The following is a 20,146-nucleotide window of genomic DNA, read 5'->3' as shown; positions in this document are numbered from 1 at the left end:
CTGGGCGCTGTCCCTCAGCTCTTCAGCTCAAGGTGAGTGCTCTACCACTTGAGCCACAGCGCCACTTCCAGTTTTGTAGTTTATTGGAGATAAGAGTCTCATGGACTTTTCCTGCCTGGGCTGGCTTTGAACCGCCATCTCCAGATCTCAGCCTCCTGAGTAGCTAGGATGACAGGCGTGAGCTACCGGCGCCCGGCTAAAAATGTGCCTGCTTTCTAAAACACATGGTGCTGGTAGGGTTTATCAGTCCCTGACTTGAATTTCATGAAGTGATCACGGTCCGTGTCACCCTCATGTAGTGATTTGAGTGTGTCTGGCCTTGGCTTGCAATGCTTTATTTATTTAAGTGGAGATAGCATACATGCCTGTGGAATGCTGGAGTAAGACACCGCTTTGAGTTTGCACTTCACCCAGTGATTAAGAATGGTCTGCACCAAAGCTGAGCGCCAGTGGCTCACACCTCCAATCCTAGCAACTAAGGGCCTAAATAGGAGGATCGCAGTTCAAAGCCAGCCCAGACAGGAAAGTTGATGAGACACTCATCTCCAGTTAAACATACCAGTAAAGTCAGAAGTGGCACTGAGGCTCAAGTGACAGCTCGCTTTGAGCTGAAAAGCTCAGAGACAGTGCCTAGGCCCAGAGTTCAAGCTTCACAACTGAGCCCCTCCCCTCAAAAAGTGGCCTTAAGGTCTAACTGTGGCTGAGGTAAAGCATTCTCCTAGCCAAGCACATAATGCGGGGAGGGGACTGCTTGTGCTTCCTTGCCGCTCCTTGTGCTTGGTCTCATCTCAGCACTCATTTGTGGGAGGCAGGAGGATTGTGAGTGTGAGACCAGTGGGAGCTACTAGTGAGGTCCAGACCAGCCGCAGATGTGGGATTAAGACTGTGTATCAGAAACCCTAAAGGAATGAATGCTTGATTACATTAAAATTGTTTACTTTTGCCAAGTGTGGTTGGCCCACACCTATAATCCCAGCTACTTGCAAAGACGAAAATGAACAAGATTGCAAAAGTTTTGTGAGATTCCATGCCAACAGGAAACAGCTGAGCATGATGGCACTTACAGCTATAATCACAACTATAGCAATAAGAGTGAATAGTAGAATCATAGTTCAAAGCCAGCCTGATCACAGATACACAAGACCCTATCTCAAGTGCAGTTAGAACAAAAAAGCGTATCTCCAGTGATAGAGCACCTGAGTTCTAACCCTAATCAAAAATGAAAGGTCAGCATGAAGGTTAGGATGTGTTTGTGACTTTAAGTATCACTATTTCACACTACTGTGAAATTTGAAGTTTATGTAATCATTCAATCAAAAATTGGCTATATTAAAAAAAAAAGTGAGGGCTGGGAAGGTGGCTCAGTGGTAGAGCACTTGCCTTGCATGCTCGAGGACCTGGGTTCGATTCCTCAGCACCACATAAGCAAAAAGCCGGAAGTGGTGCTGTGGCTCAGGTGGTAGAGTGCTAGCCTTGAGCTGAAGAGCTGAGGGACAGCGCCCAGGCCCAGAGTTCAGGCCCCACGACCGGACCCAAAAAATAAAAAATAAATAAATGAATAAAAAGTGAGGGACTGGGAAGGTGGCTCAGTGGTAGAGCGCTTGCCTTGTATGCATGAGGCCCTGGGTTCGATTCCTCAGCACCAAATAAGCAAAAAGGAAAAGCCAGAAGTGGGGTTGAGGCTCAAGTGGTAGAGCACTAGCCTTGAGCTGAAGAGCTGAGGGACAGCGCCCAGGCCCAGAGTTCAGGCCCCACGACCGGACCCAAAAAAATAAAAAAAATGAAAGGTCAGAGTCCACGGGCTCTGACCCCAGTGCTGTGCGTGTCTGCCTCCTACGGGAGTCAGCGCCAACCTTGGTGGCTCATCCTCACCTCGCTGTGCGCTGTCCCGTCTTGCCCACATCTGCAGCTGTGAAATCCATCAAGAAGCAGCACCTGGTGGAAGTGCGGTCCATGGCCAACCCTCCTGCTGCCGTGAAGCTGGCTCTCGAGTCCATCTGCCTGCTGCTGGGCGAAAGCACCACGGACTGGAAGCAGATCCGCTCCATCATCATGCGGGAGAACTTCATCCCCACCATCGTCAACTTCTCTGCTGAGGAGATCAGGTGCGCATGCCGCAGTGCCAGTGCCCAGCTGGCATGGAGGAAGCATGCCCATGTGCTAGCGGCGTCCTGGTATCCAGCGGCTCTGTGTGGCTAGCGTTTACTTCAGGCTGCCCGGCCATCTCTGGTGCCTCAGAGCAGCAGGCAGTGTGGGCTACACGAATCCTGCAGGCGTCCGTCCTGGGAGCAGCTGTGAGGACACAGCCCCTGGCGGGGGCCACCCACCTGCTACCCCGAAACCAGCCCAAGGCCTAGCATGCAGCTTTGGCAGCACAGCCTACTGCTTTTTCCACCCAAGACAGGGCTAAGCCAGAACCATCCAGATGGGAACTCAAGTCCTTTTTATCCTACACACACTTAGAAAGAAAATTCCTCTTTTCCAGTGATGCCATAAGGGAGAAGATGAAGAAGAACTACATGTCCAATCCAAGTTACAATTACGAGATTGTCAACCGCGCCTCCCTGGCCTGTGGCCCCATGGTAAAATGGGCGATCGCACAGGTAAGCATGCAGCCGGCAGCTCCTGGAGATAAGGACCAGCCCTTCTGTCACTTGCAACCACAACTGTGGACTCTCCCATCACAGCTGAATTACGCAGACATGCTGAAGAGAGTGGAGCCCCTGCGGAATGAGCTGCAGAAGCTGGAAGATGATGCCAAGGACAACCAGCAGAAGGCCAACGAGGTGGAACAGATGATCCGGGACCTAGAGGCCAGCATTGCGCGCTACAAGGAGGAGTATGCCGTCCTCATCTCAGAGGCCCAGGCCATCAAGGCCGACCTGGCAGCCGTCGAGGCCAAAGTAAGCCACTCGGCCTCCTACAGTCTGCACGTACCTGGGACTAGCCCTCAGCCTCCCCGAGGGAGTCTGGGAACTGGGAACTGTGCACATGAACTTGAGCTGCACAGGCTTTGTTGGTCTTCGTGGGTCTCTGTGCTTGTTGGGGTCTGGCTTATTGCTTGGCGCAGTGATAATTAGATTGCTTGACAGTCTAAAGCCAGCAAGTCCTTCTCCTTCTGTCTGTTCTCCCACTTATTTTTGTTGTTGTTGTTGTTCGTTGGTTTTTTTTTTTGGGGGGGGGGGGGGGGGGGCGGGGGGCCTGAACTGGGCCTGGGCGCTGTCCCTCAGCTCTTCAGCTCAAGGCTAGCGCTCTACCACTTGAGCCACAGTGCCACTTCTGGCTTTTTTCTTTCTGCTTATGTGGTGCTGAGGAATCGAACCCAGGGCCTCAGGCATGCAAGGCAAGCGCTCAACCACGAGCCACCTTCCCACCCCCTGTTCTCCCACTTTTTAAAACTTCTTTTCTGGGTCTCTTGTCCATCCTCTGTCCCAGCCACTGCTGTCACTCGCCCACTTCCTCTTTCCAGTTCTCAAGAAAAGCTCCTTGGTCTTCTGCCACTATTGTCATCTGTTCTCTTTGGACACCCCCTTTGTCCCTCATCTCGGGCCCCTCCATCTCAGGCTAACAGTGAGCCCTGTGCTCTGAGGAGAGCCCAGCCCGGGACGGCCATGGTGGGACTTGGCTGTCGTTGCTGGAGCACGCACAGCAGAAGCCCGCTGCTCACTTGCATGGGCTGCGCACCTTGGCACGCCTCTTCTGAGGGGGGCGTTGGGTGCACGCCCAGTGTGCCACTCCCTGAGCACCTCTAATCGTTTGTAGGTGAACCGGAGCACTGCTCTCCTGAAGAGCTTGTCTGCTGAACGGGAACGATGGGAAAAAACAAGTGAGACGTTCAAGAACCAGATGTCCACCATTGCCGGGGACTGCCTGCTGTCGGCCGCCTTCATCGCCTATGCCGGGTACTTTGACCAGCAGATGCGGCAGAACTTGTTCACCACCTGGTCTCACCACCTGCAGCAAGCCAACATCCAGGTGACTGGCTGTGGGGAGCTCCAGGGTGGTGGGAGCCACTCACTCCGAGTGTTCACTTGGGAACAGTCGCTGTCTATAGCTGAGTAGGGGGAAGATAACCAGCTCCCTTCTCAGTTCCGCACAGACATCGCGAGGACTGAGTACCTCTCCAATGCTGACGAGCGTCTGCGCTGGCAGGCCAGCTCCCTGCCTGCCGACGACCTGTGCACGGAGAACGCCATCATGCTGAAACGCTTCAATCGGTAGGAGCCAGGCACTGTGTGCACTCACCCTTTCCATTCAGACAGCACTGGTAGAGGACTGGGAGGTGGGGAGGGGTGGGGCATAGTTCTTCCATTCCTAACCTTCTAGTTCCTTCCCATTCCTAATCTTCCCTGAGCTGCTCTGCTCATCACAGCCCTTCTTGAGAAAGATAACTTGATCCTAGCATCCAGCATCAGTAATCCTGGAATTACCTAGAAACCACTGAATGGTCTGATAATAGCCCTTCTTCCCTCCTGGCTGGTCGGCCAGTTCACCATTCCTTGGTCACATCTGCAGGTATCCGCTGATCATCGATCCCTCCGGGCAGGCCACGGAGTTCATTATGAATGAGTACAAGGACCGGAAGATCACACGGACCAGCTTCTTGGATGATGCCTTCAGAAAGAATCTGGAGAGTGCACTGAGATTTGGGAACCCCCTTCTGGTCCAGGTTTGTGATTACACTTGAATTCCTATCTATATCTCTGTCTCAGTCTCTTGTCAGTCTGTCTATTGGCCCCTGAACTTGAATTCCGGGCCTTGGCACTGTCCCTGAGCTGTTTGGCTCAAAGGTAGCCCTCTACCTTGAGCCACAGCTACACTCTGGCTTTTTGAAGTTCATAAGCATTTCATAGAGGAAAAAAAAGTTTCATAGAAGTCAGGCTCGGTGGCTCACATCTATAATCCTAGCTACTCAGGAGGCTGAAATCTAAAGATTGCAGTTCAAAGACAGCTCAGGCAGGAAAGCCCATGAGACTCTCATCTCCAATAAAAATACTCAGAAAAGGGGGCTGGGAAGGTGGCTCAGTGATAGAGTACATGCCTTGTTGCATGAATGGGGTCCTGGGTTTGATTCCTCAGCACCACATAAGCAGAAAAAGCTGGAAGTGGCACTGTGTCTCAAGTGGTAAAGTGCTAGCCTTGAGGTGAAGAGCTGAAGGGCAGTGCCCAAGCCCAGAGTTCAGACCCCACTACCAATGACAACAAAAAAAAGGGGGCGGGGCAGCTGGGAAGGTGACTCAGTGGTAGAGTGCTTGCCTTGCATGTATAAGGTCCTGTGTTAGATTCCTCAGCACCACATAAGCAGAAAAAGCTGGAAGTGGCACTGTGGCTCAAGTGGTAGTGCGTTAGCCTTAAGCTTATTTGCTGAGGGACAGTGCTCAGGCCCAGAGTTCAGGCCCCACAATGGACCCCCAAAAAAAAAAAAAAACTCAGAAAAGGAGCTGGGAATGTGGCTTAGAGGTAGAGTACTTGCCTAGCATGCATGAAGCCCTGGGTTCAAGTCCTCAGTACCACATGAACAGAAAAAGCCAGAATTGGTGCTGTGGCTCAAGTGGTAGAATGCTAGCCTTGAGTAAAAGACGCTCAGGGACAGCACCCAGGCCCTGAGTTCAAGCCCCAAGACAGGCCAAAAAAGTTTGATACTTTCCTGCCCAGCCTGACTTTGAACTCAATGATCAGATCTCAGACTCCTGAGTAACTAGGATTACAAGCATGAGCACCCAACTATGTTTGAATTCTAAGACCAGCTTCCAAGACTGAATTTCTTTTAGGCTTGTAGTTAGGTCTTTAAACTCCATGGTACAAGCTGGGCGCCAGTGGCTCATGCCTGTAATCGTAGCTACTCAGGAGGCTGAGATCTGAGGATCCCGGTTCAAAGCCAGCCGGGGCAGGAAAGTCCGTGAGACTCTTATCTCCAATAAACCACTAGAAAACCAGAAGTGGCACTGTGGCTCAAGCAGTAGAGCGCTCGCCTTGAGCTGAAGAGCGCAGAACAGCACCCCAAGCCCAGAGTTCAAGCCCCACGACCGACAAAAAAAAAAAAAACTACATGCTACAAACATTGATATTTGAACTTTTACAGACTTGATATCAGAGCAAGGGTAAAGTTTGAAGTTGCTCTATAAAATTTAAATTTAGGGGCTGGGAAAGTGGCTTAGTGGTAGAGTGCTTGCCTAGCATGCATGAAGCCAGAAGTGGTGCTGTGGCTCAAGTGGCATAGTGCTAGGCTTGACCAAAAGAAGCTCAGGGACAGCACCCAGGCCCTGAGTTCAAGCCCCAGGACTGGCCAAAATAAATTTTTTTTTTTTTAATTCAAAAATCCAGCTGGGCATCAGTGACTCATACTTGTAATCCTAGCTACTCAGGAGGCTGAGATCACAGTTCAAAGCCAGCCCAGGCAGAAAAGTCTATGAAACTCTTTTTTTTTTTTTGCTGGTCCAGGGGCTTGAACTTGTCCCTGAGCTCCTTTTGCTCAAGGCTAGCACTCTACCATTTGAGCCACAACACCACTTCTTGGATTTTACTGTGATTAATTAGAGATAAGAGTCTCTAGGATTTTCCTGTCTGAGCTGCCTTTGAACCAGGATCTCAGCCTCTTGAGTAGCTAGGATTATGGGGTTGAGCCACGGCTTCCAGCTCTGTGAGATTCTTATCTCCAGTTAACCACCAGAAAACCAGAAGTAGCCTGTAGAGCCACTAGTGTTGAAAAAAAAAGCTCAGGGACAAAGCCGAGGCCCTGAGTTCAAACTCAATGACCAATCAAAAATAAATTAACAAAGCAGTGTTTGAATTTAAAATTCTATTCAGAAAGTGTGAAAAAAAACTTTTTTTTTTGTCCGTTGTGGGGCTTCAACCCCGGGCCTGGGTACTGTCCCTGAGCTCCTCAGCAGCTCAAGGCTAGCTATACCACTTGAGGCACAGTGCCACATCCAGTTTTCTGGTGGTTAATTGGAGTTATGGATGTTCTGCCCAGGCTGGCTTTGAACCGCAATCCTCAAATCTCACCCTCCTGATTACAGGCGTGAGCTACCGGTGCCCAGCTGATTTTTCTTTTTAATTGGTGCTGAGGATGGAACCCAGGGCCTTGTGAATTGCATGTGCTAGGTACTCTGCCACTGAGAGCTATATCCCCTCCCTAGTGCAAGAACTGAGAGAGAGAGAGAGAGAGAGAGAGAGAGTGTGTGTGTGTGTGTGTGTGTATCAGAGCTTGAACCCAGGGCCTCACACTCTTTCTTGGCTTTTTTGCTCAAGGCTGGTACTCAACCACTGGAGCCTCATCTTCACTTCCTATTTGTTTGAGGTGATTTTACTATGTAGCTTGGGCCAGCCTTGAACTTAAGATCCTCCAAGTACTAGGATTATAAGTATGTGTCAATTTTAATCTTACCTTGATTTAAGTAAGTACGTGTGGCTCCTGGCTGTCACTTGAGCCAGTGCGCAGGTGTGGGTGGCTAGGTGGCTCCTGGCTGGTGTGCTTGTCAGGGGGAGGAAGGTGATGTCTGTTCACTCACCTGTTACAGGATGTGGAGAGCTACGACCCAGTTTTGAATCCAGTACTGAATCGTGAAGTTCGGCGCACAGGAGGGAGGGTGCTGATCACCCTTGGTGACCAGGACATAGATTTGTCACCATCATTTGTCATCTTCCTGTCCACCAGAGACCCCACGGTAAGCAGTGAGACTCCTCGTGTGTGACGTGTGCAGGGTGGCTTTGCAGCTGACTTGACGGAGGCCGTTGTGCCCTCTGTTTGGGCAGGTTGAGTTCCCACCGGACCTGTGCTCCCGGGTCACCTTTGTGAACTTCACCGTCACCCGGAGCAGTCTGCAGAGCCAGTGTCTCAATGAAGTGCTGAAGGCAGAGAGGCCCGACGTGGACGAAAAGCGTTCTGATCTTCTTAAGCTTCAAGGTAGGGTACACAGTGGAGGCTCCACTTGGAGCAGGGAGGCCACCCACCGCCTTCATGCTGACCTCTGGAGCACTGCTTTTCCTCGGATGAGCGTAGGCATCATAGCAACCTGCGTGTCTTGATCGCTTTAGGGGAGTTTCAGCTCCGCTTACGCCAGCTGGAGAAGTCTCTGCTACAAGCGCTGAACGAGGTGAAAGGTCGCATCCTGGATGATGACACAATCATAACGACCCTGGAGAACCTCAAGCGAGAAGCTGCTGAGGTGACCAGGAAGGTGGAGGAGACGGATATCGTCATGCAGGAGGTGGAGACGGTGTCGCAGCAGTACCTGCCACTGTCCACCGCCTGCAGCAGCATCTACTTCACCATGGAGTCCCTGAAGCAGGTGACTGACGCACACTCTCGGCTTGTTGGGGGGATGGGGAGGGGAGGAGGGGAGGAGGGGGCTGACAGTCGTGCCCACCTTCCTTGCAGATACACTTCCTCTACCAGTACTCCCTCCAGTTCTTCCTGGACATCTACCACAATGTGCTGTATGAGAACCCAAACCTGAAGGGGGTCAGTGACCACACACAGCGCCTCGCCACTGTCACCAGGGACCTCTTCCAGGTACAGCACTCAGACACTGTGTGCCCGCGGGTGGGACCAGAAGACCCACTGTGCACGTGAGGGTGGGAACGGCAGAGACACTGTGTGCCTGAGTGGGTGCAGCGCCTCTTCAGGACGTGAGTGCTTCCTCCTCTGTCCACAGGTGGCGTTTAACCGAGTGGCCCGAGGTATGCTGCACCAGGACCACATCACCTTCGCCATGTTGCTGGCGAGGATCAAGCTGAAGGGCACTGTGGGGTAAGTCCAGCTCCCTGCTTTTGCTCTGGGGTAAAAGTCACTGCTTGCCTGCGTGCATGTCCCACTGGGATGTGTTCTTTGTTCCTCATCTTGGTGACTGACCTCTTTCTCCAGGGAGCCCACCTATGATGCTGAGTTCCAGCACTTCCTGAGAGGGAAGGAGATTGTGCTGAGTGCAGGCTCCACTCCCAAAGTCCAGGGCCTGACTATGGAACAAGCAGAGGCCGTTGTGAGGTTGAGCTGTCTTCCTGCATTTAAAGATCTGATCGCGAAGGTTCAGGCAGATGAGGTAACTGTCCTTCCATATGTGTCCCACGAGAACTGTGCCCTTTTCCCATTAAATGGGCAAGGAGGGAACACAGAGAGACGGCAGACACCTGGAAGACTGGCCCTGGCACCCTCCCGCGGTCAGCCCTGGCCTCCGCTAGCTCAGCAGCGGGGCGCGGGCCTGGGCTCCATCCAGGTCTGCTTCTTGGTGATGCTCTGTTGCCTCCACAGCAATTTGGCATCTGGCTGGACAGCAGCTCCCCAGAGCAGACAGTGCCGTACGTCTGGAGTGAGGACACGCCTGCGAGTGAGTGGCATCCGGGCTCCTGCTCGTGTTTCTTGGCCTGAACATAAAGACTGGGGTGGGGAGGGAAGCTTCCACAAACCAAAGCATCACTGGTTCCCAGGATACATTAGCACTTAAAAGAGTTAAAAAGGGCTGGGAAGGTGGCTCAGTGGTAGAACGCATGCCTTGCATGCCTGAGGCCCTGGGTTTGATTCCTCAGCACCACATAAGCAAAAACAAAAAGCCGGAAGTGGCCCTGTGGCTCAAGGGGTAGAGCGCTAGCCTTGAGCTGAAGAGCTGAGGGACAGTGCCCAGGCCCAGAGTACAGGCTCCACAACTGGACCCCCCCCCCAAAAAAAAAAATAGGAGGCCACTGTAGGAGATGCCCCTTGAACTGTGCAGCTCAAGCTATACAATGACACTCTATAAACTCTGTAGGAAATACCTAGGCAAATGGCTCTTGCTGGGCACCAGTGGCTCACGCCTGTAATCCTGGCTAGTCAGGAGGCTGAGATCTGAGGATCGCAGTTCAAAGCCAGCCTGGTCAGGAAAGTGCATGAGACTCTTTTTTCCAATAAACCACCAGAAAACAGGAAGTACAGCTCAAGTAGTAGAGTGCTAGTCACCTTTAGCAAAAGGGCTCAGGAACAGCATCCAGGCCCCAAGTCCAAGCCCCACAACTCCCCCATCCACCCCCCCAAAAAAATCTAATGGTTCTTGATGTAGAAGAGCGAAAAACAAAGTTCCTAATTCCTGCTCCAACTAAAAGACCCCGCAGACACAGGCGGATGGTAGAAAAGCCCTCTCCTTACATAAAAGAGAAAATGCCTTGGGCCACAACAGGTGGGCACTTGCAGAAATGACCACCCAATCTCAGGGTCCAGACTGCAGAAGGCAGAGTAGGGACATTGCTGCACCCCACAGCCAGCCACTGCCATGTCCCCAGACCTCCTGAGAATTCCTGGCTGTTTTGCACTGAACAGGTTGAATGATGAAAGGATCACGAATAAGCTCAATTGGTGGTGCATACCTGTAACCCCAGCACTCGGGAGGCTGACGCAGTCTGAGAAGTAGGGGTTTCAGGCCAGCCTGACCCCCTGCCGCAAAACAACAGGAACTGACACAATGCCTGCCTAACCAGCACAGGGCCCTAAGTTCAAAGCCCCATACCATCAGAGAGATGGACGGATGCATGGTGCCTTACCTTGCTATGCTTAGCTGGTGAGGACTGGTTGCCGGGCATTGGAACAGGAAGCAGGGCGGACGCTCCCCAGGCTAGAGAGCCAGAATTGACCACGGGCTTTCTGGGGTGGAGCCCGAGCAGAGGTTGATTTGGCTACTGAGTGCCTGCCGCGCCAGCGCCCTGCCTCCGGGGCAGGGTCTTGATGTCTGCCTCCCCAACCCTGGCACCCCTCCTTTCAGCTCCCATCGGACAGGCCATCCACCGGCTGCTCTTGATTCAGGCTTTCCGGCCTGACCGCTTGCTGGCCATGGCGCACATGTTTGTCTCCACCAACCTTGGAGAGTCCTTCATGTCCATCATGGAGCAGCCGCTCGACCTGACACACATCGTGGGCACAGAGGTAATGCCCCGTGCCCACCTGCTTTCCCAGAACCCCATGTCTGCTTCCCCATCCCCCACCACAGCCATGTGAAGCCTCAGTTCCTTGCTGTGCCCCCCCCCCCCCCATGGTCCTGAACCTGCCCATCGGAAGTCTGCAGGTGAGTGTCCCACTGCCTCTTCACTTGTAGGTGAAGCCAAACACCCCTGTCCTGATGTGCTCTGTGCCTGGGTATGATGCCAGCGGGCACGTGGAGGACCTGGCAGCTGAGCAGAACACACAGATCACCTCGATTGCCATCGGTAAAGACATTTGATGGCGTTGCGGGTTCGTGGGAGGCAGGCTGCAGCTGCTTACCCACACTTTCCTTCCTGCCTCAGGCTCAGCGGAAGGCTTCAACCAAGCAGACAAGGCTATCAACACGGCAGTGAAATCGGGCAGGTAAGCCTAGCTGGTTTTGCCTAAGAGCCAAAATCTGCCCATGCTGGTGGAGGCCCGTGGGTCATGGCTCGTGCTGTGTGCACAGGTGGGTGATGCTGAAGAACGTGCACCTGGCCCCCGGGTGGCTGATGCAGCTGGAGAAGAAGCTGCATTCCCTGCAGCCCCACGCCTGCTTCCGGCTCTTCCTCACCATGGAGATCAACCCCAAGGTGAGCAAGTGGGGGGGACACACAGGGCTGGGCGCTTTGTGAGCTGGCTGGCTGAGTGGAGCCCTGGATCACAGCCGTGCGCTCTCCCTTAGGTGCCAGTGAACCTGCTCCGCGCAGGCCGCATCTTCGTGTTCGAGCCACCACCGGGCGTGAAGGCCAACATGCTGCGGACCTTCAGCAGCATCCCTGTGTCTCGGATATGCAAGGTACAGCGTCCAGCCCTGCGCAAGGAAGTGGGGCTCTCAGCAGCGCGTCCTGGAGCTGTGCACGGGTCATTTACAGATCTGCTTCCTGTGCACTCAGGGGCACGCCTGCACAGCCATGGTTAGTTGCAGAGCATGTGTCCCACTCGCAGAAAAGATGGAAGCGCAGTCACGTGCCACAGGGTGGCGGCAGCCTCCTCTCCCACGCCAGGACCCTGAGGCCACTCACAGCGTCTGGGTGCCTGCAGAGACTGAGGGATTACGGCAGTGGGAAGAGGGGTTTACAGCAGTGGGCCTGCACGGGCTCCGTGTCCTGAATGCCACTGGATTTTGTGCCATAATCCGCTATTTTCTGGTGCATTTTTAGAAAGTGTGTCTTGTAATGTTCTGTTGACTGATAGTTCCTGTCTGCACTAATAGAAAACATCCTCCTCCTCCTCCTTCCCCCCGCCCCCCACCCCAGCCTGCTTTCCCTGCTGCTGCTCCGCCCTGGAGCTCACGGCGGCCCAGGCATGGGGAGAGGACGGGTCACCTTTCTTCTCTCGCTCTCACGCACAAACCATGCTGCCTTCTGACGGTTGTCCTCCCTCACTTTCTCACCTAGTCTCCCAACGAACGTGCCCGCTTGTATTTCCTGCTGGCCTGGTTCCATGCCATCATCCAAGAGCGCCTGCGCTACGCACCCCTGGGCTGGTCCAAGAAGTACGAATTTGGAGAATCTGACCTGAGGTCAGCCTGTGACACAGTGGACACATGGCTAGACGACACGGCCAAGGTACGTTGGCCAGGCCGCAGTTGAGGCAGGGCCCGCCTAGGGAGCACACAAGTCACCCCACACCTGAAGGGAGGGTCAAGGAGAGCACTGCCAGTCAGCAGGCCCAGTGTTTGAGCGCACATGTGTAACCCAGGCTCCGCACCCCAGGGCAGGCAGAACATCTCTCCTGACAAGATCCCCTGGTCTGCGCTGAAGACCCTGATGGCCCAGTCCATCTACGGGGGGCGCGTGGACAATGAGTTTGACCAGCGTCTGCTCAACACCTTCCTCGAGCGGCTCTTCACCACCAGGAGCTTCGATAGTGAGTTCAAGCTGGCCTGCAAGGTCGATGGGCACAAGGACATTCAAATGCCCGATGGGATCAGGTGCGTGCCGCCTCGGGGGCCCGAGGGTGGCAGGAGACGCGGCTGGCGCTGCAGGGCTGCCTAACACCTGCTCCACATGTGCTACTTTTCCAGGCGAGAGGAGTTTGTGCAGTGGGTGGAACTGCTCCCCGACGCACAGACGCCCTCCTGGCTGGGCCTGCCCAACAACGCTGAGAAGGTGCTCCTGACCACCCAAGGTGTGTGTGTGTGTGCGCGCGCGTGCATGCATGTGTGTGCGCATGCATGTGCGGAAGGCTCCTCAGTCCCATGAGAGCACACAGCCCGGGCCAGGGAGGACAGTGAAGGCCTGGGTGCAGCGTCCTACAGGCTGTGCTGGCCGCCTCGGAGGTGAGGGCCAGAACAGAGAAGGACAGCAGCGACCAGCAGGGCACCACTGCCCATGGGCGCTTGCAGGACAGCTGGTGGACATGGCCGAGTCCAGGGCCCGCTGAGGCAGAGCGGTTTGGGGTGGTTCAGCCAGAGGCAGAGGACACCAAAGAGGCTCCGCAGCCACCAGTTCTCTGAGTTGGCAGAACAGATGTCCTCAGAGCTCTCCGTCGTGAGCCCCTCTTTCCACACACACCATCAGGCACCAGAGGGGCACCAGGGCCTCGCCCTGGGGTGAGCTGTTGTCCTGTATGATCTCCCAGCCAGTGCTTCAGTCACTGACTGGACACGGGAGGAAACAGCACCACAAAGCCCGCGTTGCACACCAGCTTAGTGCCTTTCAGGCCACCTGAGCAAGACTTTGGCCCTGTGGCCTTTCCATTCCGTGTCTCTTCTCTTCCGTCCTCTCCCCCTCCTGTGGCCTGTGGCCTAGGTGTGGACATGATCAGTAAGATGCTGAAGATGCAGATGCTGGAGGATGAGGATGACCTGGCCTACGCAGAGACGGAGAAGAAGACCAGGACAGACTCCACATCTGACGGGCGCCCGGCCTGGATGAGGACCCTGCACACCACGGCCTCCAACTGGCTGCACCTCATCCCCCAGGCGCTGAGCCCGCTCAAACGCACGGTGGAGAACATCAAGGTAGCCATGCGGGGTTAGCCAACTGGGGGGAGGAGGTGCTTGAGCGGCCCCGCCTTGTGCAGCAGCAGCAGCTCATCCCCAGCCGGGAGCAAGTGGAGTAACCCTTTAGCATTTTCCTTGCAACAAGTGGTATTGCTTCTGTCTGTACACATAGCACATCCCAGGTAAACGCGCCCCTCCATCTCTGCCCCCATTCCTCCCTGCTGGTAAACCAGTTTCAGCAGGGTTCACTGACCTGTTTTCATGCGTGCATGTAAAGAACTTGACCAGGGTTGGCCTCTCCGCCTTCCCGTGGCTCCTGCACTCCAGAACCTATTTTACCATCAAGGAATCTTTTGGAACTGCCAGCTCCCTAGGCTAGGCAAAGGACCTCAAAAAGGGACAGAGCCGGGCACCGGTGGCTCACGCCTATAATCCTAGCTACTCAGGCGACTGATCTGAGGATTGCAGTTCACAGCCAGCCTGCACAGGAATGTCTGTGAGACTCCTGTCTCCTCCAGTTAACCACCAGAAAACCAGAAGTGGCATTGTGGCTCAAAATGGTAGAGTGCTAACCTTGAACAGAGAGCTTAGGGACAGCGCCCAGGCCCCAAGTTCAAGCCCCCAAGTGAACCCCACTGTTTTGTCTTGTTTTTTGGTCGATCACCAAAGCAAAGTGAAGGTGGGCAGCGCTGACAGGTCACCCCAGGTCCCCTGACGCTGTCAGCAGCTCTGGGCTCCTTACAAGAGTCTCCTCCCTGGGCGAGCCATGGCCTCATCCTCGCTTCTCTTCTGGAATGTTCTTAGGATCCTCTGTTCAGATTCTTTGAGAGGGAGGTAAAGATGGGGGCGAAGCTGCTCCAGGACGTGCGCCAGGACCTGGCAGACGTGGCACAGGTGTGCGAGGGGAAGAAGAAGCAGACCAACTACCTGCGCACACTCATCAACGAGCTGGTGAAAGGTACTGGGCCTGCAACCCCGTGCCCAGCCACGCCGCAGGCCCTGCGCACGGGTCTTCCTGGGCCCTTCCCACGCCTTGGGCTCCTCCTTTATGCCAGGTTCCTGGGTAGAGCAGTCTTGCTCCAAGTCGCATAACTTTAGGGGGTCCCAGTGCGGCAAGGGAGCACACAGTGCCCTTCATGTAAAAGGCTCCGTCGCAAGTGGGTTGGATGGGAGTGGGGGTGGTGGCAGGCGAGGGCACAGGGCTGAGAAGCCCTGAGCCGCTTGGGAGGTTTTTAGCTGTGTAAACCACTCCCCCTGGGCTAAATGGATGCTGAACAGACGCACCTGGGGCATCCTGGGTGGGGGGAGCCACGGGGCACTGTGGAGCTGACGCGAGTGGGTCCCTGCCTGGCTGCAGGGATCCTGCCTCGGAGCTGGTCTCACTACACGGTGCCGGCCGGCATGACGGTCATCCAGTGGGTGTCGGACTTCAGCGAGCGCATCAAGCAGCTGCAGAGCATCTCGCAGGCCGCCGCGTCGGGGGGCGCCAAGGAACTCAAGGTGGGACCGCCCGCGGGGAGCGGGACGCCTGCCCTGAGGGCCAGGCCGGGCCCACGCAGCGGACACGGCTGACCGCAGCGCCTGCCCTGCGCGGCTTCTCCCACAGAACGTCCACGTGTACCTCGGCGGCCTGTTTGTGCCCGAGGCGTACATCACCGCCACAAGGCAGTACGTGGCCCAGGCCACCAGCTGGTCCTTGGAGGAGCTCTGCCTGGAGGTCAATGTCACCACCTCTCAGGGCGCCACCCTGGACGCCTGCAGCTTTGGGGTCACAGGTGAGCTGGGAGGTGGGGCAGCCCAGGTCGCTGTTCCCAGGTGAAGGGGGGACGGCCGCCCAGCGACCTCCTCTCCCACAGGTCTGAAGCTCCAAGGGGCCACGTGCAACAACAACAAGCTGTCACTGTCCAACGCCATCTCCACCGTCCTCCCGCTGACGCAGCTGCGCTGGGTCAAGCAGACGAACGCCGAGAAGAAGGCCAGTGTGGTGAGCAGACGCTGCCCTGCCCCGCTCCCAGCCCCCACCCCACCCCCGCCGCGCCTCACCTCTTCTTCCTCTGCCCTTCCCCAGGTGACCTTACCCGTGTACCTGAACTTCACCCGGGCAGACCTCATCTTCACCGTGGACTTCGAAATTGCTACCAAGGAAGATCCTCGAAGCTTCTACGAGCGAGGCGTGGCCGTGCTGTGCACTGAGTGAGGCACCCGCGGGCTCCCCTATGTCACAGTAAAACTCAGTATTTAACACGCATTCACCCTGGCCGCGGGGCAGCGCGGGCTGCGCTGCGGAAGGAGCGGGAGGGAGGCAGGGCGGGGCGATCGCCGAGGCACGGAGCGCGGCGGCCGGTAGCAAGCAGTGGGTTGGTACAGCTGAAGTGCGTGGTTTTAGAGTGTCCACGCGGGGCTGGTTTTATGAATAAAACACTAAACATGGCTGGCTCCGTCTCTGCACTCATCTGGCGGGGGGGGGTGGGGACAGAGGTCGGGGCCTCACCTGCCCTGTCACCCCGACTCCACAGGGCCCCCCCTCCCGGCAGCCTGTGTGGCTTTCTGCCTGGCTTGTCCTCACCCGATGGCCGCCAGACCTTGTGGGGTAGCCAGGCTTCCTGGGAGAGGCCCTGGTGCTGCCCCAGAGCCTGAATAACACCCCTACTGGCACAGCAAAGCTAGACCTGCTAATCCCACGGCGGGGGGGGGGGGGGGGGGGAAACAACACGGCAGCACACTGCCCGGCCCGGTGCTCACCCAGCGACCACAAAAGAGGACTGACTGCCCCACACAGCCGCGCCGCCCACCGCACGGACCAGCGCCCCTGAGGTCGTGGCTTTTATTTGCACTTGGGGGAGTCCTGCAGCCTGCAGAGGGTGGGGGGGGCACCCTGTTGGGAGAAGGGGCCGGGCACAGAGCCACCAGCATCCACGGGCACCACGTTGGCTCTCTGCTCTCGCTACCTGCAAGAAGCAAATCAGAGCTCAGCCAGCATCCTCAGAGCAGAACCCGCCAACAGCTCCAGCTCCGAACACCTCTGCTCCCACCCCCCGGGGCAGCTCAGGCCACTGACTCCCACTCAGAGGCTGCGGCCCGACGGCGGCCTTCGCGCAGCCATGCACGGGCACAGGCGGCCTGTGGGCCTCTGGCTTAGAACTTAGCTCCTCACCAATACTGAGACTCTCCCCAAAGGCCACTAAAGACTACCACAAGATCCCCTCTCAACAGCAGACTCCATCTGTCACCGTTTAGGTGCCAGTGGCTCATGCCTCTAATCCTAGCTACTCAGGAGGTTGAGATATGAGGATCGCGGTTCAAAGCCAGCCCAGGCAGGAAAGTCCATGAGACTCTGATCTCCAATAAGCCACTAGAAGACCTGAACTCGGCCTGGGCGCTGTGGCTCAAGCGGTACAGAGTTCACCTTGAGCTGAAGAGCTGAGGAACAATGCCCAGGTCCAGAGTTCAAGCCCCACAACTGACCGAAAAAAAGAAGAAAATCCTAACTAGAGCTATAAGACGAAAAGGCTGGGGCTGGGAAGGTGGCTCAGTGGTAGAGCGCTCGCCTTGCATGCCTGAGGCCCTGGGTTCCATTCCTCAGCACCACATAAGCAAAAAGAAAAAAGCCGGAAGAGGCGCTGTGGCTCAAGTGGTAGAGCGCTCGCCTCGAGCTGAAGAGCTGAGGGACAGCGCCCAGGCCCAGAGTTCAGGCTCCATGACCAGACCAAAAAAAAGAAGGCTGAAAGAGAATTCAAGTCCCAGTTAGTACTGGCACAAAAAGAAAACAAAAATAAGCTAAGCACCAGTGGCTCTCCCCTGTAATCCCAGCTACTCAAGAGGCTGAGATCTGAGGATCACGGTTCAAAGCCAGCCCAGGCAGGAAAGCCCATGAGACTCTTAACTCCAGTGAACCACCAGAAAACCAGAAGTGGCGCTGTGGCTCAAGTGGTAGAGCGCTGGCCTTGAGCTGAAGAGCTGAGGGTCAGACTTCAGGCCCCATGACAGGCAAAAAAAAAATTAAAAAGCAATAGGGCAGCATCAGCCCCAGAGTGTAGACCCCATAGTGGTGTAGGCACAGAACAAAAACAAACATGCACTCCTCAGCACTAGCTTACCACCTGAGCCCCCACCCCAGGTGACTTCTGGACCCTTCCAGAACCCAATCCAGTCACCCCAGAACAGGCCACGTACTTCTTTCTCTTAGTGCTCACAGGTTCTGCGAGCAGAAGCTGCAGCTTTCTCTTGGAGAGCGTGAGCCTGGGCGCCCTGTCTCCCTCGCTCCGGAGCCGGGGTGGCGACCGCGTGCCCTTGGCCCTGCTGGGCAGTCGTCTGCCCCCCTCAGCAAGCTGCATGGCGGCCGAGGCTGGCCACGCCCACGGTCTCCAGGCCGGCCTCCTGGCACCCTGGGGGCTGCGGGCAGCCGAGGGCAGCTTGGCCTCGCCCACGGGCTGCATGTCCACGTCGCTGGCACTGGGGGACGCGGGGGGCGGCGGAGCGCGGCTGGCAGCTCCCCACAGGATGGCGGGGAGTCCGGAGTGGCGCTGCCCTTCCTCGCCCAGCCTTTCTCCCGGGCTCGGCCTCGGCGTGGCTGCGGCACCCGCGCAGTCGCTCCGGCCCTGGCAGCGGGCCAGGTAGTAGGAATGACCAGGGTCATCTGAGTGGCCATCACGGGGGTCTGAAAGCTGAAGACAGAACATTGCTGCACGCGTCCACCTCCGCGGCAGAGGCGCGGGCTGCACACATGCGGCCTGCGGTCGGCCTTGGGAGCGATTTTTGAGGGGGAGCGGGGATCAGACTTGGGCCTTGCGCTGCTGACGGAGTGTGCCACCCCCCACCCCACCCTGCTGGGGCCTCAGTCCACAGTCGTTGGGGCTTTGAGAGGAGAGCACAGTGCAGTCCAGGCTGGCCTGCAGCTTACCGCCTGCCGGCCTCAGCCTCAGGAGTGCTGGGTTACAGCACAATTTTTTTTGGGGGGGTAATCTGGTCGTGGGGCCTGAACTCTGGGCCTGGGCACTGTCCCTCAGCTCTTTAGCTCAAAATTAGCGCTCTACCACTTGAGCCACAGCGCCACTTCCAGCTCTTTTTCTTTTTTGCTCATGTGGTGCTGGGGAATGGAACCCAGAGCCTCTGGCATGCAAGGCAAGCAAGCGCTCTACCCCTGAGCACCTTCCCAGCCCCTACAGCACAATTTCTTGAAAGCATTAGAGCCAATTCCCTGGCATAGTGGAGTGTGCCTGTAGTCCCAGCGACTCAGGAGGGTCCCTTGAGTTGGAGTTAAAGCCAACCTGGGAAACAGAACAAGACTCAAACTCAAGAAAAACCAGTTGCCCTCAGGCCAAGGGTCCATTAGCCGAGCCCTGCCGGCCACTGTGGCCAGCGCCCCCTCCCTGCCAACCCCGAGGCCGTTTCCCTGGTGAAGGGAGACAAAAGTGCCACACTGGGTCCCAAGCGCGGCTTCCTCTGTTGTCCTGAGGTGCGTCTCATGCCACCTGCTGCAGGGGCTGCCGGCCAGGGTGGCTGATGCCCAAGTGCACCCAAGGCCCGGTGGCAGCCGGCTGCAGCCCGCCCAGGCCCCTTCACAGAGCACCGGTTCTCCTCCTTGCTCTGTCTGCGGGCAGAATCCAGGGCCTCACACAGGAAGCTTGGGGGACGCACACCTGAGCAATGGGTGAGCCATTGCTGCGTGCTGCTCAGTGTGACTTGCACGCACACATGTGTGCACACAGGAGAGGAACCACACTGTCCAGAGCTCAGCACAGAAGCTGCGTTCCAGGGCCGTCTCCCTCGGGTGGGAAACCTCACAGAGAGCTCATGGACTTGTTTCTGGTGCTGAGTTAAAGCCTGAACGCAGTGTGCTCAGAACCCAGAACGAGCACTCTGCCACTGGCCACACCCAGGGCTCCCCCCCCATTTCTCTCTGGAGGACTGACACGCGTTCCCCAAAAAGGCATCTTTCAGCCTCTCCACCACATGCCTAGGGAAACGGTTTAATCTGAATTTGGATAGAGGTGATTTTTGCAGTTGACTAACTGCAGATCTATGGTTTTGTAAAGCTCCCAGGCCAACTACTTAGTCAATAGTTCACTGTTTTCCTTTGGTTAAAAAAACAGCCGGGGTCGGGGCTGGGAAGGTGGTTCAGTGGTAGAGCGCTTGCCTTGCATGCATGAGGCCCGGGGTTTGATTCCTCAGCACCACATAAGCAAAAAGCCGGAAGTGGTGCTGTGGCTCAAGTGGTAGAGCGCTAGCCTTGAGCTGAAGAGCTGAGGGACAGCGCCCAGGCCCAGAGTTCA

The 20,146-nt window shown here is 56.2% G+C and overlaps 2 protein-coding genes across 2 annotated transcripts in view; one reads left to right on the top strand and one right to left on the bottom strand.

The window, feature by feature from the left end:
* The window catches only part of Dync1h1 (dynein, cytoplasmic 1, heavy chain 1), a 75,793-nt gene extending 59,488 nt beyond the window's left edge, over positions 1 to 16,305 (top strand). Inside the window, exons 48-75 of the mRNA XM_013013035.1 lie at positions 793 to 871; positions 1,910 to 2,105; positions 2,486 to 2,603; positions 2,688 to 2,903; positions 3,763 to 3,975; positions 4,090 to 4,217; positions 4,516 to 4,669; positions 7,521 to 7,667; positions 7,756 to 7,906; positions 8,038 to 8,291; positions 8,381 to 8,515; positions 8,658 to 8,752; positions 8,867 to 9,041; positions 9,251 to 9,326; positions 10,728 to 10,888; positions 11,058 to 11,169; positions 11,248 to 11,308; positions 11,394 to 11,517; positions 11,610 to 11,723; positions 12,325 to 12,495; positions 12,643 to 12,860; positions 12,954 to 13,057; positions 13,681 to 13,892; positions 14,679 to 14,832; positions 15,232 to 15,374; positions 15,481 to 15,649; positions 15,731 to 15,858; positions 15,943 to 16,305. Coding sequence (XP_012868489.1) covers positions 793 to 871; positions 1,910 to 2,105; positions 2,486 to 2,603; positions 2,688 to 2,903; positions 3,763 to 3,975; positions 4,090 to 4,217; positions 4,516 to 4,669; positions 7,521 to 7,667; positions 7,756 to 7,906; positions 8,038 to 8,291; positions 8,381 to 8,515; positions 8,658 to 8,752; positions 8,867 to 9,041; positions 9,251 to 9,326; positions 10,728 to 10,888; positions 11,058 to 11,169; positions 11,248 to 11,308; positions 11,394 to 11,517; positions 11,610 to 11,723; positions 12,325 to 12,495; positions 12,643 to 12,860; positions 12,954 to 13,057; positions 13,681 to 13,892; positions 14,679 to 14,832; positions 15,232 to 15,374; positions 15,481 to 15,649; positions 15,731 to 15,858; positions 15,943 to 16,071 — 4,137 coding nt within the window. The 3' untranslated portion in view covers positions 16,072 to 16,305. The remainder of the gene's footprint in view (positions 1 to 792; positions 872 to 1,909; positions 2,106 to 2,485; positions 2,604 to 2,687; positions 2,904 to 3,762; positions 3,976 to 4,089; positions 4,218 to 4,515; positions 4,670 to 7,520; positions 7,668 to 7,755; positions 7,907 to 8,037; positions 8,292 to 8,380; positions 8,516 to 8,657; positions 8,753 to 8,866; positions 9,042 to 9,250; positions 9,327 to 10,727; positions 10,889 to 11,057; positions 11,170 to 11,247; positions 11,309 to 11,393; positions 11,518 to 11,609; positions 11,724 to 12,324; positions 12,496 to 12,642; positions 12,861 to 12,953; positions 13,058 to 13,680; positions 13,893 to 14,678; positions 14,833 to 15,231; positions 15,375 to 15,480; positions 15,650 to 15,730; positions 15,859 to 15,942) is intronic.
* Positions 16,306 to 16,698: 393 nt separating this feature from the next.
* LOC105983191 overlaps positions 16,699 to 20,146 on the bottom strand; it is a 5,037-nt gene continuing 1,589 nt past the window's right edge. Inside the window, exons 2-3 of the mRNA XM_013013028.1 lie at positions 17,972 to 18,510; positions 16,699 to 16,818 (exon numbers count right to left, since the gene is read on the bottom strand). Coding sequence (XP_012868482.1) covers positions 16,699 to 16,818; positions 17,972 to 18,510 — 659 coding nt within the window. The remainder of the gene's footprint in view (positions 16,819 to 17,971; positions 18,511 to 20,146) is intronic.

The sequence above is a fragment of the Dipodomys ordii genome, unplaced genomic scaffold (assembly GCF_000151885.1).
Source record: "Dipodomys ordii isolate 6190 unplaced genomic scaffold, Dord_2.0 Scaffold2, whole genome shotgun sequence".
Lineage (NCBI taxonomy): Eukaryota > Metazoa > Chordata > Mammalia > Rodentia > Heteromyidae > Dipodomys > Dipodomys ordii.
Note: the sequence above shows the minus strand (reverse complement) of the source record. Positions and strands in the feature narration are given on the sequence as shown.